Genomic DNA, 19,176 nt, shown 5'->3' on the forward strand with positions numbered 1-19,176 from the left:
AAAAATGTCCGGTGCACATCACTAATCACAACCTGCTTTTCTATATCCATGCTAGGTATGTTCATGCAGACCCTGTCATGCTATGGGCGGTATCCTATTAGTCCAAATGGGATTTGGCCAATCAAAATGGCCAGATATTGCAATTAATGACCGATGGTCATTATTGCAGTATCCAATTAAAGGCTATTTTGATCGTTCGAAATTGGACCCGCGATCGCATGAAAATACATGCGATTGGGGATAAATCCCTGATTTCATGTGATATCACGGCTCCAGCAGCCCCTTATCATGGATTATTCTAATTTATAATTATTATATATATTATATATAGATGATATATTTCAGAACCTCTGGTGTAGAGGAAACACCAAAATAGCTATCGGGAGTAGTGACTTCTTACAGGATGACTGGCACTTGATTTATTCCTTATTTTTGCTGTTTATTATCATACTGCCTGTTGGCTTGTTCAGTCTCCTGTTTAAGCTGTTTGGTTTTTATGGAATATGCACAATTTGCACAATATATAAAGCAGAGGGTCTCAAACGGTCCAGGAATTAAGTTTGTCCATGCTTGGTCACAGGTGACTTAGGGGTCTATTTACTAAGCCTTGGATGGAGATAAAGTCTCTGGAGATAAAATACCAGCCAATCGGCTCCTAACTGTCATTTTTAAAACACAGCCTGTGGCATGTCAGTTAGGAGCCGATTGGCTGGTACTTTATCTCCAAAGACTTTATCTCCATCCAAGTCTTAGTAAATAGACCCCTTAATTAGTACCTCAGTCAATTTGATTTAACCATCTGTGCTGAGCCATGGATATACCTAAAACCTGGACCATTGGGGTGCCTTGAGGACAACGTTTGAGAACCTCTGATATAAAGAATATTTTTCATTTTTGCATTTGATTTTGGTGGCTGTTTATTTTCTCTTTCACTGTCTGTCTGTCTGTCTCTCATATATATATATATATATATATATATATATATATATATATATATAGAAGTGTTAAGAGTTTATATTTATCAATTAACAAAATGCAAAATGAATAAGCAGAAAGGAACTTGGCAGGGAGGTTGTTCCAAACATCTTGGAGAACTAACCACAGATCTTTGGGGATGTAGGCTTGCTCAAAATACCAGAAAGACTCGATGATGTTGAGATAAATGATGATGTGGGGGCCATAGAATCACTTACAAGACTCCTTGTTCTTCTTTATGCTGAAGATAGTTTTAATGACATTGGCTGTATGTTTGGGGTCATTCTCCTGCTGCAGAATAAATTTGGAGCATGCAGTGTGAGCAGTAGGGCCAGTGGCACCAAGAGGAGGACAGGGGGCAGGGGAGCGGGTACTCTTTACCTCGGCCTGTTGGAGGGGCCTGGGTCCCACTGCTCCCCCTTCCCCCTTGTAGACAGCGCCTACACTGCACTTATGTATGGGGAGAGAGAGAAGTGTTTGCCTCTGCAGTCTTAATCAGTGTGTGTGCTGGGGAGGGAGGCAATCACTCTTCTCTCTCCCTGCGTGATATGCTGAGGGGTTGAACGATTGTGACCATCGCCAGAAGCTTCACGGCTGCACAAATACAATTTTTACCAAATTTACTAAGGAGGGAGGCTGGCCACACTTCCCTGCATTGGCCATGCCCCCTTCCATTACATGGGCCCTGCACAGCTGTCAGCGCCCCTGAGTAGGGGCGCAGTGAGCTGTAAAGGGAGTAATGTGAGGAGTAGGAGGGAAGTGAGGGGTGGGGAGCAGCTATGTTGTCAATGAGGTGTTATGATATAGTGAGCTGGGAGGACCAGCGAGGAGAGTAGTGTGAGCTATGGCAGGGGGATGAGAACAGGAGAGAGCTATAAAAGGGCTAAGATATGGAGGCGGTAACAGTAAGAGACATTTTTTTTTAATGGGGGGTGGACGATAATGTTGTGCCTAGGGGTGGTCTGAGCCCTAAATCTGCCTCTGGATACAATACATTGAACTCCATGTTGGCATAGCTGCCAGAGATCAGAGTTGGCAACTCTGCAATTGAAAAAAAACTGTGAATACCTAGTTTATCAGGAACTGGGCGCACTTTGGGCAAATATGGGTGCAGGTAGATCAGACAGGGCAGATGCTTTTTTGTACCAAAACTTTGAACAGGTGATGTTCCTGTCAGCCCAACATAAAGAAAACATGTGTGCGGGTGGGGTTGGTGTGGGGGGGAGTTTGTAACAAGCACACATCTTGAGGAAAATATAGTATAGTATAGTAATAGTAACTATTTATTATTTAGATTCCCTCTCACAGACACACATCATGGCCAATTTTTAAATAAGCCAATGACACAACATGTATGTGTAAAACCCCCTTGGTACTAGGTAAGGCAAAATATGCCTGCATTGTCACAGTTAATATACAGTATTTCACACTTACTCTGCTCCGGCTGGTCATGGGTGAGGCATAGGTACCAGTGGGTCCCCTGAATACTGAGTTTAATTACATGCCCGTTGTGGTAGTGGACTACAATGTCAGTGCAGCACAGAAAGAATTGGGCGCCAGGCCATCTCATCAAAAACAGTATAGACAGTTTATTTAAAATACAAACAGGGTAATAACAGGGATAACATTTGAATACTTGCTCCTCTCCTGCAGCACAACAGTCATATTGGTTACATCAGACTGTATTAGTACAGCACTACCTTGCAGCAGCATAAATGACAAACAGCGGTACATACCAGTATATCCTGGTATCAGTAGTGCTACAGCAGCAAACTGGGACTCTCTTCTGTGTGTTTCCACCCTGTTCGCTGGGGATTCTCACAGCCTATATAAATGGTGATATAACTAGAGATGAGCGGGTTCGGTTTCTCTGAATCCGAACCCGCCCGAACTTCATGTTTTTTTTCACGGGTCCGAGCGACTCGGATCTTCCCGCCTTGCTCGGTTAACCCGAGCGCGCCCGAACGTCATCATGACGCTGTCGGATTCTCGCGAGGCTCGGATTCTATCGCGAGACTCGGATTCTATATAAGGAGCCGCGCGTCGCCGCCATTTTCACACGTGCATTGAGATTGATAGGGAGAGGACGTGGCTGGCGTCCTCTCCATTTAGATTAGGGTTGAGAGAGAGAGAGAGAGATTGACCTGAGGCTGTGATACTGTAGAAGAGAGTGCAGAGTTTAGTGACTGACGACCACAGTGACCACCAGACAGTGCAGTTGTTTGTTTTATTTAATATATCCGTTCTCTGCCTGAAAAAAACGATACACACAGTGACTCAGTCACATACCATATCTGTGTGCACTGCTCAGCCCAGTGTGCTGCATCAATGTATATATATATCTGACTGTGCTCAGCTCACACAGCTTATAATTGTGGGGGAGACTGGGGAGCACTGCAGTGCCAGTTATAGGTTATAGCAGGAGCCAGGAGTACATAATATTATATTAAAATTAAACAGTGCACACTTTTGCTGCAGGAGTGCCACTGCCAGTGTGACTAGTGACCAGTGACCTGACCACCAGTATATATAATATTAGTAGTATACTATCTCTTTATCAACCAGTCTATATTAGCAGCAGACACAGTACAGTGCGGTAGTTCACGGCTGTGGCTACCTCTGTGTCGGCACTCGGCAGCCCGTCCATAATTGTATATACCACCTAACCGTGGTTTTTTTTTCTTTCTTTATAGTCATACTAGTTACGAGTATACTATCTCTTTATCAACCAGTCTATATTAGCAGCAGACACAGTACAGTGCGGTAGTTCACGGCTGTGGCTACCTCTGTGTCGGCACTCGGCAGCCCGTCCATAATTGTATATACCACCTAACCGTGGTTTTTTTTTCTTTCTTTATACATACATACTAGTTACGAGTATACTATCTCTTTATCAACCAGTCTATATATTAGCAGCAGACACAGTACAGTGCGGTAGTTCACGGCTGTGGCTACCTCTGTGTCGGCACTCGGCAGCCCGTCCATAATTGTATATACCACCTAACCGTGGTTTTTTTTTCTTTCTTTATACATACATACTAGTTACGAGTATACTATCTCTTTATCAACCAGTCTATATATTAGCAGCAGACACAGTACAGTGCGGTAGTTCACGGCTGTGGCTACCTCTGTGTCGGCACTCGGCAGCCCGTCCATAATTGTATATACCACCTAACCGTGGTTTTTTTTTCTTTCTTTATACATACATACTAGTTACGAGTATACTATCTCTTTATCAACCAGTCTATATATTAGCAGCAGACACAGTACAGTGCGGTAGTTCACGGCTGTGGCTACCTCTGTGTCGGCACTCGGCAGCCCGTCCATAATTGTATATACCACCTAACCGTGGTTTTTTTTTCTTTCTTTATACATACATACTAGTTACGAGTATACTATCTCTTTATCAACCAGTCTATATATTAGCAGCAGACACAGTACAGTGCGGTAGTTCACGGCTGTGGCTACCTCTGTGTCGGCACTCGGCAGCCCGTCCATAATTGTATATACCACCTAACCGTGGTTTTTTTTTCTTTCTTTATACATACATACTAGTTACGAGTATACTATCTCTTTATCAACCAGTCTATATATTAGCAGCAGACACAGTACAGTGCGGTAGTTCACGGCTGTGGCTACCTCTGTGTCGGCACTCGGCAGCCCGTCCATAATTGTATATACCACCTAACCGTGGTTTTTTTTTCTTTCTTTATACATACATACTAGTTACGAGTATACTATCTCTTTATCAACCAGTCTATATATTAGCAGCAGACACAGTACAGTGCGGTAGTTCACGGCTGTGGCTACCTCTGTGTCGGCACTCGGCAGCCCGTCCATAATTGTATATACCACCTAACCGTGGTTTTTTTTTCTTTCTTTATACATACATACTAGTTACGAGTATACTATCTCTTTATCAACCAGTCTATATTAGCAGCAGACACAGTACAGTGCGGTAGTTCACGGCTGTGGCTACCTCTGTGTCGGCACTCGGCAGCCCGTCCATAATTGTATACCACCTAACCTTTTTCTTTGCATCATGTGCTGATTGGGGAGGGTTTTTTGGAAGGGACATCCTGCGTGACACTGCAGTGCCACTCCTAAATGGGCCCGGTGTTTGTGTCGGCCACTAGGGTCGCTAATCTTACTCACACAGTCAGCTACCTCATTGCGCCTCTTTTTTTCTTTGCGTCATGTGCTGTTTGGGGAGGGTTTTTTGGAAGGGACATCCTGCGTGACACTGCAGTGCCACTCCTAGATGGGCCCGGTGTTTGTGTCGGCCACTAGGGTCGCTAATCTTACTCACACAGCTACCTCATTGCGCCTCTTTTTTTCTTTGCGTCATGTGCTGTTTGGGGAGGGTTTTTTGGAAGGGACATCCTGCGTGACACTGCAGTGCCACTCCTAGATGGGCCCGGTGTTTGTGACGGCCACTAGGGTCGCTAATCTTACTCACACAGCTACCTCATTGCGCCTCTTTTTTTCTTTGCGTCATGTGCTGTTTGGGGAGGGTTTTTTGGAAGGGACATCCTGCGTGACACTGCAGTGCCACTCCTAGATGGGCCCGGTGTTTGTGTCGGCCACTAGGGTCGCTAATCTTACTCACACAGCTACCTCATTGCGCCTCTTTTTTTCTTTGCGTCATGTGCTGTTTGGGGAGGGTTTTTTGGAAGGGCCATCCTGCGTGACACTGCAGTGCCACTCCTAGATGGGCCCGGTGTTTGTGTCGGCCACTAGGGTCGCTAATCTTACTCACACAGCTACCTCATTGCGCCTCTTTTTTTCTTTGCGTCATGTGCTGTTTGGGGAGGGTTTTTTGGAAGGGACATCCTGCGTGACACTGCAGTGCCACTCCTAGATGGGCCCGGTGTTTGTGTCGGCCACTAGGGTCGCTTATCTTACTCACACAGCGACCTCGGTGCAAATTTTAGGACTAAAAATAATATTGTGAGGTGTGAGGTATTCAGAATAGACTGAAAATGAGTGTAAATTATGGTTTTTGAGGTTAATAATACTTTGGGATCAAAATGACCCCCAAATTCTATGATTTAAGCTGTTTTTTAGTGTTTTTTGAAAAAAACACCCGAATCCAAAACACACCCGAATCCGACAAAAAAAATTCGGTGAGGTTTTGCCAAAACGCGTTCGAACCCAAAACACGGCCGCAGAACCGAACCCAAAACCAAAACACAAAACCCGAAAAATTTCAGGCGCTCATCTCTAGATATAACAAGGACTCTAGTCAATGCGGGGCCTTTAAATGTGCCGCGTGGCTTACAATCACTCACCCAGATACATCCTCTCCCGAGACTCACACCTGACATCATTCTTCTAGGGTACCCCTAAAGGTCAGGGTACCCCTTGTTCCTTCCACTGGACTCTGCATACTTCTGCTCTCACACTGCGGTCTCTCTCTCTCACTGAAGTAGGGATGGCCATCAGTGTGTTCGCCACTGATGGTTGCCATCAATGGCAAAACTGTGAGTTGCCATTGATGGTCACTAGTTATGCTATGGGAGACCATCGATGGTTTCACTCATCGATGGCCATCCCTGTTATTTCTGTGAATGACCCGTGGGACAATCACAGCCCAGAAGCGGGGCTTCATGGGTGTCAGGGCGGAGCTATGCTCCGTGTCCTGGCATCTTGTAAAACAAATGGGTTAGGCTAAGCCATCGATGGAGGGAAGCCATCTTGTTCTCTCCCATCGATGGCAAAATGATCAGGAATCATTGATGGTTGATGGCCATCCCTACACTGAAACTGCATGCTCCCATATTACACTGCAGATATGGGCTCTCCCTCTCCTCATAGCAACACCCACATGCTGCTCTTCTCTCTCCTCCATAATACCAGGGACCATGCAATCCATTTTCGCCTGTCGAGGTTCCCTGCACTGCATTTCTCCTAGACACTAGCCTGTGCCCTCCAGCTCAATCAAGCACACTGCTCATCTGCCCTGTCCTTTGTTTATCTTACTTCCTACCCTCCCCCTACATGTGGAAAGAAAACTGTCTGAGACCAGAAACTCCCCCACTCAGTGATAAGACCAGGAATGTTTCTAGACAATTTTGCTCTCAGTGCAAGATTTTAAAATGTGCCCCCCAATTGACATAAAAAAACGTGCCCCCATAGATATTAAAAAATACAAATTTAATTTACGCTCAAGCACCCAGGGTTGGGGGCGTGGCCTCACTAACATGGGCGTGGTCTCACTAAAATGGGTGTGACCTGCAGGAAAATACTACCTTACACTCCAGTTTTTGACACTGCACCAACAGACCTTGGCCACCACAGGGAAAAATATAAATTCCACTATATTAAGCCCCACACAGTAATGCCCCTTGCACCATATTATGCCACACACCGCAATGCCCGTGATACATTATGCCCTACAGTAAATCTAGTTACTTTTAAATTACCTGCTTATGCCAAGGGTTTCATGTGCCGGATGTCATGCTCATTGCCAGGGGTTTCATGCACTGAGTGTTATGCTCATTGCCAGGGGTTTCATGGCTGGGTGTCTTGCTCGTTGGCAGGAGTATCATGCTCTGGGATCGGTGTCATGCTCATTGCCAGGGGTAATACTCGTAGCCAGGGGTGTGTAGTACTAGTTGTCAGCGGTAATGCTCATTGCCAGGAATGTGTAATGCTAGTTGCCAGGGGTGTGTAATGCTAGTTGCCAGGGGTAATGCTAGTTGCTATGTGTGTGTAATGCTAGTGGAAAGGGGTAATGCTCATTGTCAGGTGTGTGTACAGCCAGTCACAGGGGTTGTACAGCACTGAGAAGGGCAGGTATGGAGCCAGGAGACAGGTGTACACTCCTGGCAACTAGCCAGCTCCCACCTGCCCAACCGCCCTGCCCACTCGCTCCTCCTCCTTCCTGTCATAGTACTCTGCTCAGGGGCTGGAGTTTCGCAAAATGATGTATTGCGTCATGATGTCACAAAGTAAACACAAAACTCTGCCACCCGAGCCGAGTACAATGACAGGGAGGAGGGGAAGCTGTCGGGACAAGGGAAAAGTGCTGCGGCGGGTGCCCCGTGCAGTCGCACGGCTCGCCTGCTGCTAGAAACATTGCGTTGCGACAAGGGCTAAGACTCTGGCGTGGTGTCTAGGGCAAAGAATCTGGGGGGTGGAGGCTAGGGCTAAGACTTGGGAGGTGGCAGCTACGGCTAATCCCTCCCTCTAGTGCCAAACCCTAACCCCCCCAGGCCCTAACCCTAACAGTGACCCCTATACTTACCTTCAGAATTCCAAGTGGTGTTAGAATTCCGGCGTCGGTCACATGACTGCTGGCATCCCAACTGCCAAACAATCCCAACTGCCAATTCATCCCAACTTTGAATACTTCGGTAGAAATTCATTAGCATTGGTAGGATCAAAGCTCTGACAACGTGAAACCCAGTTGTATACTGTATCTGTGTTTCTGCAGCCTATGCTGGATTCTGTATTTGGCGCCCCTGACACTCACAAAAATGCTTCACTATATAGACAACAAATGACAGGTGTTCCAATGAATCATATTTTTGTTTCCAGAAAAAGGAAGGATGTAACGACTGCGTTTCAGAACATGTTTACAAGTGGTCTTTTTTTCTCCACCCAGGATATCCTGTTTTTTAATTTCATTCTTTTATAGAAATATTTGGAAAATCAGCCTAAACCAACTTCTCCATTGCAACATAAAATGGCAATAAACAGATTCAACAGAAATTGTGCAATAGATTCCAAAAAATCATTCAACGTACTGGTCATGAGGAAAATGCCGTATCAGCAGAAATGCAGGCTCGTCTATTGAGCCAGTAAGAGAGGACAACAGAATTTAGCTTATGAAAGCATGTGACAGGATACTTCTTTATCATTTAGAGGCCACAACTTTCCCTGGATGTTGCACTCTGTGAAAAGCCAAGGATCAGTATGGGGCTTCATCAGTTTTAACTGAAGACTCCTAGGACTGAAGCCTTTACATCTGCACCATTTCTTAGACACTTGGCAGAGTATATAATGAGATTACAATGACTGCCTCCATCATTCTCATACTTCTGTACTTTATCCGCCCATCGCTTCAGCTGGGTGAGTTACCTCCTACCTACCTTTACTGCTGTGATGTGTTGTAGTTTTTGTTGTGTTTACAGGTAGGAATGTGCACAATGGCAGAGTCTTATATAACCACTGCTAGGAACAACACAAAGCACATAAATGAACACAAGGTGGATACTATTATAAATGTGCACTATACAGGGGTGTTTTAACAGAGGAGGGGGCTTGTGTGCAGACTACATGCAGGCCCTCCCCTATCCACAGTGCAAAAAGCTCCCGCATTGTGCTGGAGTCTACCGTGCATGGGCAGGTCTCCAGAAACATGATGCCTGCCATATTCTGCAGTATAATTTCACTACTGCGCATGCGCAGAGGCCATTTTGGCTGTGAGTTTTGCCCTGGTTGCAGTGCCCGAAGCGGGACTCTGGAAAGTAAGTATTAAAACATTGGCACGGTGTGGGCCCCCCTGGACCAAGGGGCCCATGTGCACCACACACATTGCACCCATTATAACGCCAGTAGCACTATAGAAGTAATCTTGCATTCTGCTTACTGTATTATTCTGCAGTATTTTTCTAGTAGTCAGGTACAGAGCAATTGTACAGAGTAAAATTAAGGGACTAATTATACTGTACAACAACAAAGGACACATATGCATCAACTGCTACATATACAACAATGGAGATTTATATACTGTATATGATGAAAACCAGAGTCGGTTGAAACAGCTGTCGGGCTATGGGCCTAATTCTGAGTTGATCGCAGCAGGAAAATTGTTAGCAGTTTGTCAAAACCATGTGCACTGCAGGGGAGGAAGATATAACATGTGCAGAGAGAGTAAGATTTGGGTGTGGTGTTTTCAAACTGAAATCTAAATTGCAGTGTAAAAATAAAGCAGCCAGTATTTACCCTGCACAGAATCAAAATAACCCACCCACATCTAACTCTCTCTGCAAATGTTATATCTGCCCCCCCTGCAGTGCACATGGTTTTGCCCAATTGCTAACAAACTTGCTGCTGCGATCAACTCAGAATTACCCCCAATGACTGGGAGGCTGTGGTTATCATGCATTTTGCCCTTCTTCGTTCATCCAATTGTGCGTGCTGGTATTTTTGCTTTTTCTTTAGTACTGAGAAAAGTGAGTGTGACCATTACCATTGTTTACCTTGTACCACCTTCTTTGTCATTTTTTTAAGTCTGCTTTGAGTGCTGTCTTTACCCACATTTTTGCATTTACCCAAATTTATAATATATAATCAGTGTTGGACTGGGGCATGTAGGGCCCACCGGGGGAATGCAGTCCATAGTTCTGTGCACTGTAAGGTAACATATGTATAATAAACAGAGATGAGCGGGTTCGGATCCTTGAGATCCGAACTCTACCGATCCTCCCTACCCGAGTCCGGATCCGAGTCAGGCTCGGGTTTTCCCGCTTGACTCGGAAACCAGAACGAGGCAAACCGTCATCATCCTGCTGTCGGATTCTCGCGGGGTTAGGATTCCATATAAGGAACCGCGCGTTGCCGCCATTTACACTCCAGTCTCGGAGAGTATAGTGCGAGAACGTGTCTTTGTCCTAAGTGTCTGTGTGGGCGGGAAAGTGGGGTGGCGATTCCAGTGCTGTCTTGTGCTGCTGAGTCCAGTGTAGTGTCTTATGCTGCATTAGTCCAGCCAGTCACAGTGGTGGTGTCCTCTGCTGCTATATGTACCCAGTGCTGCTGTATAAGTCCCTTTCAGTGGTGCTGTGTTGTCCTGCATTAGACCAGGGGAAGTGTCTTGTGCAGCATCAGTCCAGTGACCAGTCACAGTGGTTGTGTCCTCTGTTGCCATATATCCAGTGTAGCTGTATAAGTCCCTTTCAGTGGTGCTGTGTTGTCCTGCATTAGACCAGGGGAAGTGTCTTGTGTAGCATCAGTCCAGTGACCAGTCACAGTGGTGGTGTCCTCTGCTGCCATATATCCAGTGTTACTGCCGTATAATTCCTGTGATACTGACGTATAATTCCTGTGATACTGGCATATAATACCTGTGATACTGCCGTATAATTCCAGTGATATTGCCGTATAATTCCTGTGATACTGGCGTATAATTCCCTTGATACTGCCGTATAATTCCCGTGATACTGGCGTATAATTCCTGTGATACTGGCGTATAATTCCCGTGATACTGCCGTATAATTCCAGTGATACTGACGTATAATTCCCGTGATACTGCTGTATATTTCCAGTGATACTGCCGTATAATTCCTGTGATACTGCCGTATAATTCCTGTGATACTGCCGTATAATTCCCGTGATACTTACCGTACAATTCCTGTGATACTGCCATATAATTCCTGTGATACTGCCGTATAATTCCCGTGATACTGCTATATAATTCCAGTGATATTACCATATAATTCCTGTGATACTGCCGCATAATTCCCGTGATACTGCCGTATAATTCCCGTGATCCTGCTGTATAATTCCAGTGATCCTGCCATATAATTCAAGTGATCCTGCCGTATAATTCCTGTGATACTGACGTATAATTCCCGTGATACTGCCGTATAATTCCCGTGATACTGCCATATAATTCCTGTGATACTGGTGTATAATTCCCATGATACTGCTGTATAATTTCAGTTATACTGCCGTATAATTCCTGTGGTACCGTCATATAATTCCCGTGATAATGCCGTATAATTCCTGTGATACTGCTGTTTAATTCCCGTGATACTGCCATATAATTCCAGTGGTACTGGCGTATAAGTACAGTCCAGTGATACTGCCGTATATGTCCAGTGATTCTGCCGTATATGTCCATTGATACTGCTGTATATGTCCAGTGATACTGCCGCATATGTCCATTGATGCTTCCGTATATGTCCAACGGTAATGCCGTATAAATCCAGTGATCCTGCCGTATAAATCCAGTGATTTTACCGTATAATTCCAGTGGTACTGGCGTATAAATGCAGTCCAGTGATACTGCTGTATATGTCCAGTGATACTGCTGTATATTTCCATTGATACTTCCGTATATATCCAGTGGTACTGACAAATAATTCCAGTGATCCTGCCGTATAATTCCAGGGGTACTGGCGTATAAGTCCAGTGATCCTGCCTTACAATTCCAGGGGTACTGGCATATAAATCCAGTCCAGTGATACTGCCGTATATGTCCAGGGATACTGCCACATATGCCCATTGATACTGCCGTATATGTCCAGTGAGACTGCCGTATATGTCCAGCGGTACTGCCGTATAAATCCAGTGATCCTGCCGTATAAGTCCAGTGATCCTGCCATATAATTACAGTGGTACTGGCGTATATGTCCAGTCCATGGATACTGCTGCATATGTCTATTGATACTGCCATATATATCCAGCAGTACTGCCGTATAATTCTAATGATCCTGCCGTATAATTCCAAGGGTACTGGCATATAAATCCAGTCCAGTGATCCTGCCGTATATGTCCCGTGATCCTGCGTATAATTACAGTTGATCCTGCTGTATATGTCCAGTAGTACTGCCATATAATTCCAGTGATACTGCCGTATATGTATGTATATATATATATATATATATATACCCTGTTGCAAAGCGGATTACTGAGGCCATAACAACTATGCTGACGTTAGACGTGTGTCCGGTATCCGCCATTAGTGCAGTGGGACTGCAGTGCCAACTCTAGATGGGCCACATGTTTGTGCCGCACACTTGTGTCGCTTAGCTTAGTCATACTGCTACCTCATTGCCCTGTTTTACCTCTTGGCATGGTGTGCTGTTTGGGTACTATTTTTTTTTAAGTGCCATCCTGTCTGACACTGCAATGCCACTCCTAGGTGGGCCAATTGTTTGTGTCGCTTAGCTTAGTCATACAGCTACCTCATTGCACCTCTTTTTCATCTTTGCATGATGTGCTGTTTGGGGCCTTTTTTTGTATCTGCCCTCCTGCCTGACATTGCAGTGCCACTCCTAGATGGGCCAATTGTTTGTGTCACTTAGCTTAGTCATACAGCTACCTCATTGCACCTCTTTTATATCTTTGCATGAGTTGCTGTTTGGGGCCTTTTTTATATATGGCCTCCTGTCTCACACTGCAGTGCCACTCCTAGATGGGCCAGGTGTTTGTGTTGCACACTTGTGTCGCATACAGCAACCTTGGTGCACCTCTTTTTCATCTTTACATCATGTGCTGTTTGAGGCATGGTTTTTTAACGTGCCATCCTGTCTGACACTGCCGTATACGTCCAGGGGTACTGCTGTATTAGTCCAGGGATACTGACGTATAAGTCCACCAATTGCAGAATTTTTGAAAATGACAGGGGCGTGCAGGAGATGCTTTCAGTGGACTGAAAAATTGCGGCCCACTTTTCGACATTCAGCCACTGCATGCCACTACTAGATGGGCCAGGTGGTTGTGTCGCTTAGCTTAGTCATACAGCAACCTCGGTGCACTTATTTCTCTTCTTTGCATCATGTGCTGTTTGGGCCTATTTTTTAAATTTGCAATCCTGTCTGACACTGCAGTGCCACTCCTAGATGGGCCAGGTGTTTGTGCCGCACACTTGTGTCGTTTAGCTTAGTCATACAGCCACCTCGCAACCTTTTGGCCTAAAAACAATATTGTGAGGTGTGAGGTGTTCAGAATAGACTGGAAATGAGTGGAAATGAATGTTATTGAGGTTAATAATAATACAGTAGGGTCAAAATTACCCCCAGATTCTGTGATTTTAGCTGTTTTTATGTAATTTAAAAATAATCATCCAGATCCAAAACCAAAACCAAAACCTGAAAGGGTGGTTTTGGCAAAACTAACCCAAAACCAAAACACGAGCGGGGAATCTGGGAATTAGAACCAAAACAAAAACACAAAACACGAAAAGTGCCCGCCGCACATTTCAATATACTGTTTACTGTAATTCAATTGCACAGTTTGGAACCTGATCTGTAGAGGAGGAGGAGGAGGAGGAGGAGGAGGTGGGTCCCCCCCCTCCCCTCCTCCTCCCCAGGCAATGGGGCCCTCCGGGGGTTTCTCCTGTACCGCTGTGGGCCAGTCCAACCCTGTATACAGTTGATAAATACATATATTTTACTACATATACTATACTACAACTGTTATACAGTATATACAATTGCTACGTATATACAAGAGATGAGCAGCCACAGCTTAATATACATACACGTATTGTGACGTGGCATGCCGTACCCCAATTCATACCAGTATTGTGACTCTGCAGGGCGCACCACAAATTCATACAAGTATTGTGACGCTGCAGGTCGTACCACAGCTTTTATATTCATACAAGCATTGTGACGCTGCAGGCCGTAACCTAATTTCATACAAATAATGTGATGCTGCAGGTCATACCACAGCTTAATATTCATCCAATACATGTATTGTGAGGCTGTAGGCCAGACCGCAGTGTAATATTCATACAATTATTGCAACACTGCAGACCGTACCCAAATTCATACAAGTATTGTGAAGCTTCAGAACGTACCATAGCTTAATATTCATAAATGTATTGTGACGCTGTAGGCCAGACCACAGTGTCATATTGATACAAGTATTGTTACGCTGCAGACCATACCCCAATTTCATACAAGTACTGTGACACTGCCAGTCATACAGCAGCTTATGGAGGTCATTCCGAGTCGTTCGCTCTGTAAATTTCTTCGCATCGCAGCGATTTTCCGCTTAGTGCGCATGCGCAATGTCCGCACTGCGACTGCGCCAAGTAAATTTGCTAAGAAGTTAGTTATTTTACTCACGGCTTTTTCATCGCTCAGGCGATCGTAGTGTGATTGACAGGAAGTAAGTGTTTCTGGGCGGAAACAGGCCGTTTTAAGGGCGTGTGGGAAAAAACGCTACCGTTTCTGGGAAAAACGCGGGAGTGGCCGGAGAAACGGAGGAGTGTCTGGGCGAACGCTGGGTGTGTTTGTGACGTCAAACCAGGAACGACAAGCACTGAACTGATCGCAGATGCCGAGTAAGTCTGGAGCTACTCTGAAACTGCTAAGAGGTGTGTAATCGCAATTTTGAGAATCCTTCGTTCGCAATTTTAAGAAGCTAAGATTCACTCCCAGTAGGCGGCGGCTTAGCGTGTGCAATGCTGCTAAAATCGCCTTGCGAGCGAACAACTCGGAATGAGGGCCAATATTCATACACATATTGTGACGCTGTAGGTCATACCCCAGTGCATTTACATAAGTGGTGTGACTCCGCAGTGTCATTTGTGAAAAACTATTTTTGTACAAATTGTAGTGTGTACTGTGGGCCTAATTCATATCTGATTGCAGCAGCAAATTTGTTGGCAAGGACAAAACCATGTGCACTGCATGTGGGGCAGATATAACATGTGCAGAGAGAGTTAGATTTGGGTGGGGTGTGTTCAAACGGAAATCTAAATTGCAGTGTAAAATAAAGCAGCCATTATTTACCCTGCACAGAAACAATATAACACACCCAAATATAACTCTCTCTGCAAATGTTATCCCAGGAGTGCGCATGGTTTTGCCAATTAGCTAACAAATTTGCTGCTGCGATCAGATCTGAATTACACCCTATATCCCACTTCATTTGTGTTTGTTGATATGGAGTATAATCAATTGATAGGAGAGCAGGAAACAAATACTAGTGCTGCAGCTGCTGCCACCAGTCATGACGATACAAGTCCGTCAACGTCATCTACTAAGGCTAATGCCCAAGGGCATGGAGGACTTTAGTCTGGGCATGCAAAATCAAAGAAGCAATAGAATTTTACAGTGGTAAAGAATTAAATATCAAAAGGAAAGGTACAGAAACATAAAATTGACAACATGCCATTCACCACACAAAGTGGCAAGGAAAGACTCAGGCCTTGACTTTTATTTATAAATGGTGGTTCAGCAACTGTCATCTTCTTCTGCCTCTCATGACGATGCAAAAACTTTTCACTCACAGTCTAGAAGAGGTGTCAAAAATAATGAAAACCATTAAGGCAGTAGAACAAATTGTGTGTTCACGACCATCACATTTTCCCGAGGAACATTTAGGGCTGTCCACATTAGCTGTGTGTGAGTCTAACATTTCTCCCACTGGGGCATTTCCACAATGTTTGAGGACTGCGGACTCCTGCGATCTCTTCTCAAAAATATGAATGCCTCTGCCTGCATTTGCAGGCAGGGGTGGCTGGCATTCAGGAAAACGGGGGCATGTCACTCCTGTTCTCCGGGAGTGGCGAGGTCAAGGACTGGGGCCAGATGGGATACATCCAAGGATACTAAAAGAACTTAAAGAGGTGCTGGTAGCACCATTGACAGAATTATTCAACCAGTCATTAGCTACAGGAGTAATTCCAGGGGACTGGAAAAGAGCAAAGGTAGTCCCACTGCACAAAAGTGGAAGCAAGGAAGAGGCAAACAACTACAGACCAGTGAGTCTTACATCAGTAGTAGGGAAATTGATGGAAACACTCTTAAAAGAAAGAGTTGTAGATTATCTCAAATCCGGCAATTTACTGGATACCAAACAGCATGGATTCACTGGGGGGAGATCATGTCAAACAAATCTTATAGACTTTTTTTATTGTGTGACTAAAGTGATGGATAAAGGTGGAGCCATGGATATAGCTTATCTAGACTTTAGTAAGGCTTTTGACACAGTTCCACATCGCAGACTGCTAAATAAACTTGAAAGTTTGGGATTGGATATTAGGATTATTGAATGGATAAGATCTTGGTTGAAGGATAGAAAACAGAGAGTTGTGGTAAATGGAGTGCATTCACAGGAGGGAAATGTTACCAGTGGAGTACCCCAGGGATCTGTACTTGGACCAGTGCTTTTTAATATCTTTATTGGTGACATTGCAAATGGCATTAAAGGGAAAGTATGCCTTTTTGCAGATGACACAAAGGCATGCAACAGGGTAGACACACCAGGTGGGGTAAAACAAATGATTGAGGATCTAGGTAGACTAGAGGAATGGTCAAGAGTCTGGCAATTACAGTTTAATGCCAAAAAATGCAAAATCATGCACTTGGGTCTCAAAAATCCTAAAGCTAAATACAGTATTAATGGCACTATACTGGAAACTACTGAGGAGGAAAGGGATCTAGGAGTCACTATTTCAGATGACTTAAAGGCAGGTAAGCAATGTAACAAGGCAATGAGGAAGGCTAGTCAGATGCTTGGCTGCATTGAGAGAGGAATCAGCAGCAGAAAGAAAGAAGTAATAATGCCACTGTATAGGTCATTGGTACGGCCTCATCTAGAATACTGTATTCAGTTCTGGAGGCCATATCTTCAAAAGGATATTAATACATTATAAACTGTACATAGGAGGGCAACTAAAATGGTGCATGGCCTACATCACAAAACATACCCAGAAAGACTAAGAAATCTCAATATGTATAGTTTGGAGCAGAGAAGGGAAAGGGGGGACATGATAGAAACTTTCAAATATATCAAGGGTTTTAACAAAGTCCAGGAGGGAAACATTCTCCAAATGAAGAGAAGCAATAGGACACGAGGACATGCACTGAGACTGGAGGGGGTGAGGTTCAGGGAAAATTTGCGGAAAAATTATTTCACAGAAAGGGTAGTGGACAAGTGGAATAGCCTCCCATCAGAGGTGGTAGAGGCTAAGACAGTAGAGCAATTTAAACATGCATTGGATAGACATAAGGATATCCTTACAAATAAATAAGGATCAAATAAGGTTAGAGATAAAAAATAATATGTAAAAAAAAAAGGGGCAGACTAGATGGGCCAAGTGGTTCTTATCTGCCGACAAATTCTATGTTTCTATGTATCACTAGACACAGTTTCCTTGGCCCCACAAGCCGCACTGTGAAGACAAGGCTGAGTAAACTGAAGCCCACTCAGCCTACCGGCACAGATGAACATCGCAGGTGATGGTTGAAGACTCTGAGTGCTCTGTATGTGCATACCCTTTAACATGACCTATTACATTAGGTACTGTACAATGAAAGGGACCCCCCTGTCCATTAGGTTCCTGGACTTCCTTGCCAGTAGCAGTTGCAGAGGTGGGGCTGCAGCACCGTCCCATATTCAGATAGGGGAGCCACACCAACTGGCAGTGAGTCCCGGCTGGCAATGATTGGCAGTATTTGGGGTGGCAGTTGGTGTGGCTCCCCCTTTTGAATTTTGGATTGCTCTGCAAATCCACCTCTACAACTGCCACTGGCAAGGAAGTCCAGGAACCGAGCATTCTGTACCTAATGGAAAAGGTCATGCTGAAGGGTATACGTTACCTCGCAGTTCTGTCATTGAAAAGGATTGCTGCTGCGTCACTATTGCAAATCTGAACCAGGCCCTACATGTATAAGGTGTATATGAAACATTAATTAATTTTGTGTGTGGACTTGGGTACCATCTTTAAGATCAGGGCTACCATCGGGGGGGGGGGGGGGGGGCTGTTGGTACAGCAGTTCCAGGCCCAGACACTATGACAGAGAAGGGGGCCCAGCCCTCTCCTACCAGTGGCGGATTTAGCGGGGGGCGATTGGGCCAACGCCCCCCCTACACATACCGGCACCGGGATGGATGGCCGGGTCCCGCCAAGGTGCCGGACTGGAGAGCGGTGCAGCGCGACGGGAAAAGGGGAGACAAAGAGAGACAGTGTAGGCGTGCGCACGGGGGTTGCCTGGTGCACACAGGCATCCCCCCCCTGCACACACGCCTGCTGCTGCCGCTGATTCCCGTCTCCTTGACGCTGAAGCGCCTCTCCTGCCTACTGTGTCCCCGTCTCCGGCGTCCATTTTAATTGTCTGTGGCTGTCATCCAATCAGAGCTCACGGACCGGCTCTTGATTGGCTTTGACTGGCTCATAAGCCGGCGCTATATTTCAAATGGCCGCCGGAGACATGGACTCAGTGAGGGGAAGCGCAGAAGAGAAATGCGGTGCGCTCGCTCCCCCTCAGCATCAGAGATGGGAATCGGCGGCAGTGGCACTGGCAGCAGGAGGGTAAGCACCACTGGGGGCATTTGCATTCTGGCACCACTGGGGGCATTTGTATTCCGGCACCACGTGGGGCATTTATATTCTGGCACCACTGGGGGCATTTGTGTATCTGGCTCCACTGGGGGCATTTGTGTATCTGGCACCGCTGGGGTCATGTGTATCTGGCTATTTCATGAACCCCCATGTGCTAAGGACATCCAGCG

At 45.3% G+C, this 19,176-nt stretch overlaps 1 protein-coding gene across 1 annotated transcript in view; it reads left to right on the plus strand.

Annotated features, from left to right (window-relative positions):
- Positions 1 to 8,817: 8,817 nt before the first annotated feature.
- The window catches only part of LOC134927294 (macrophage mannose receptor 1-like), a 407,906-nt gene continuing 397,547 nt past the window's right edge, over positions 8,818 to 19,176 (plus strand). The window contains exon 1 of the mRNA XM_063921539.1: positions 8,818 to 9,051. Within this exon, the coding sequence (XP_063777609.1) occupies positions 8,994 to 9,051 (58 nt within the window). The 5' untranslated portion in view covers positions 8,818 to 8,993. The remainder of the gene's footprint in view (positions 9,052 to 19,176) is intronic.

Source organism: Pseudophryne corroboree, chromosome 5 (genome assembly GCF_028390025.1).
Source record: "Pseudophryne corroboree isolate aPseCor3 chromosome 5, aPseCor3.hap2, whole genome shotgun sequence".
In the NCBI taxonomy this organism is placed as follows: Eukaryota; Metazoa; Chordata; class Amphibia; order Anura; family Myobatrachidae; genus Pseudophryne; species Pseudophryne corroboree.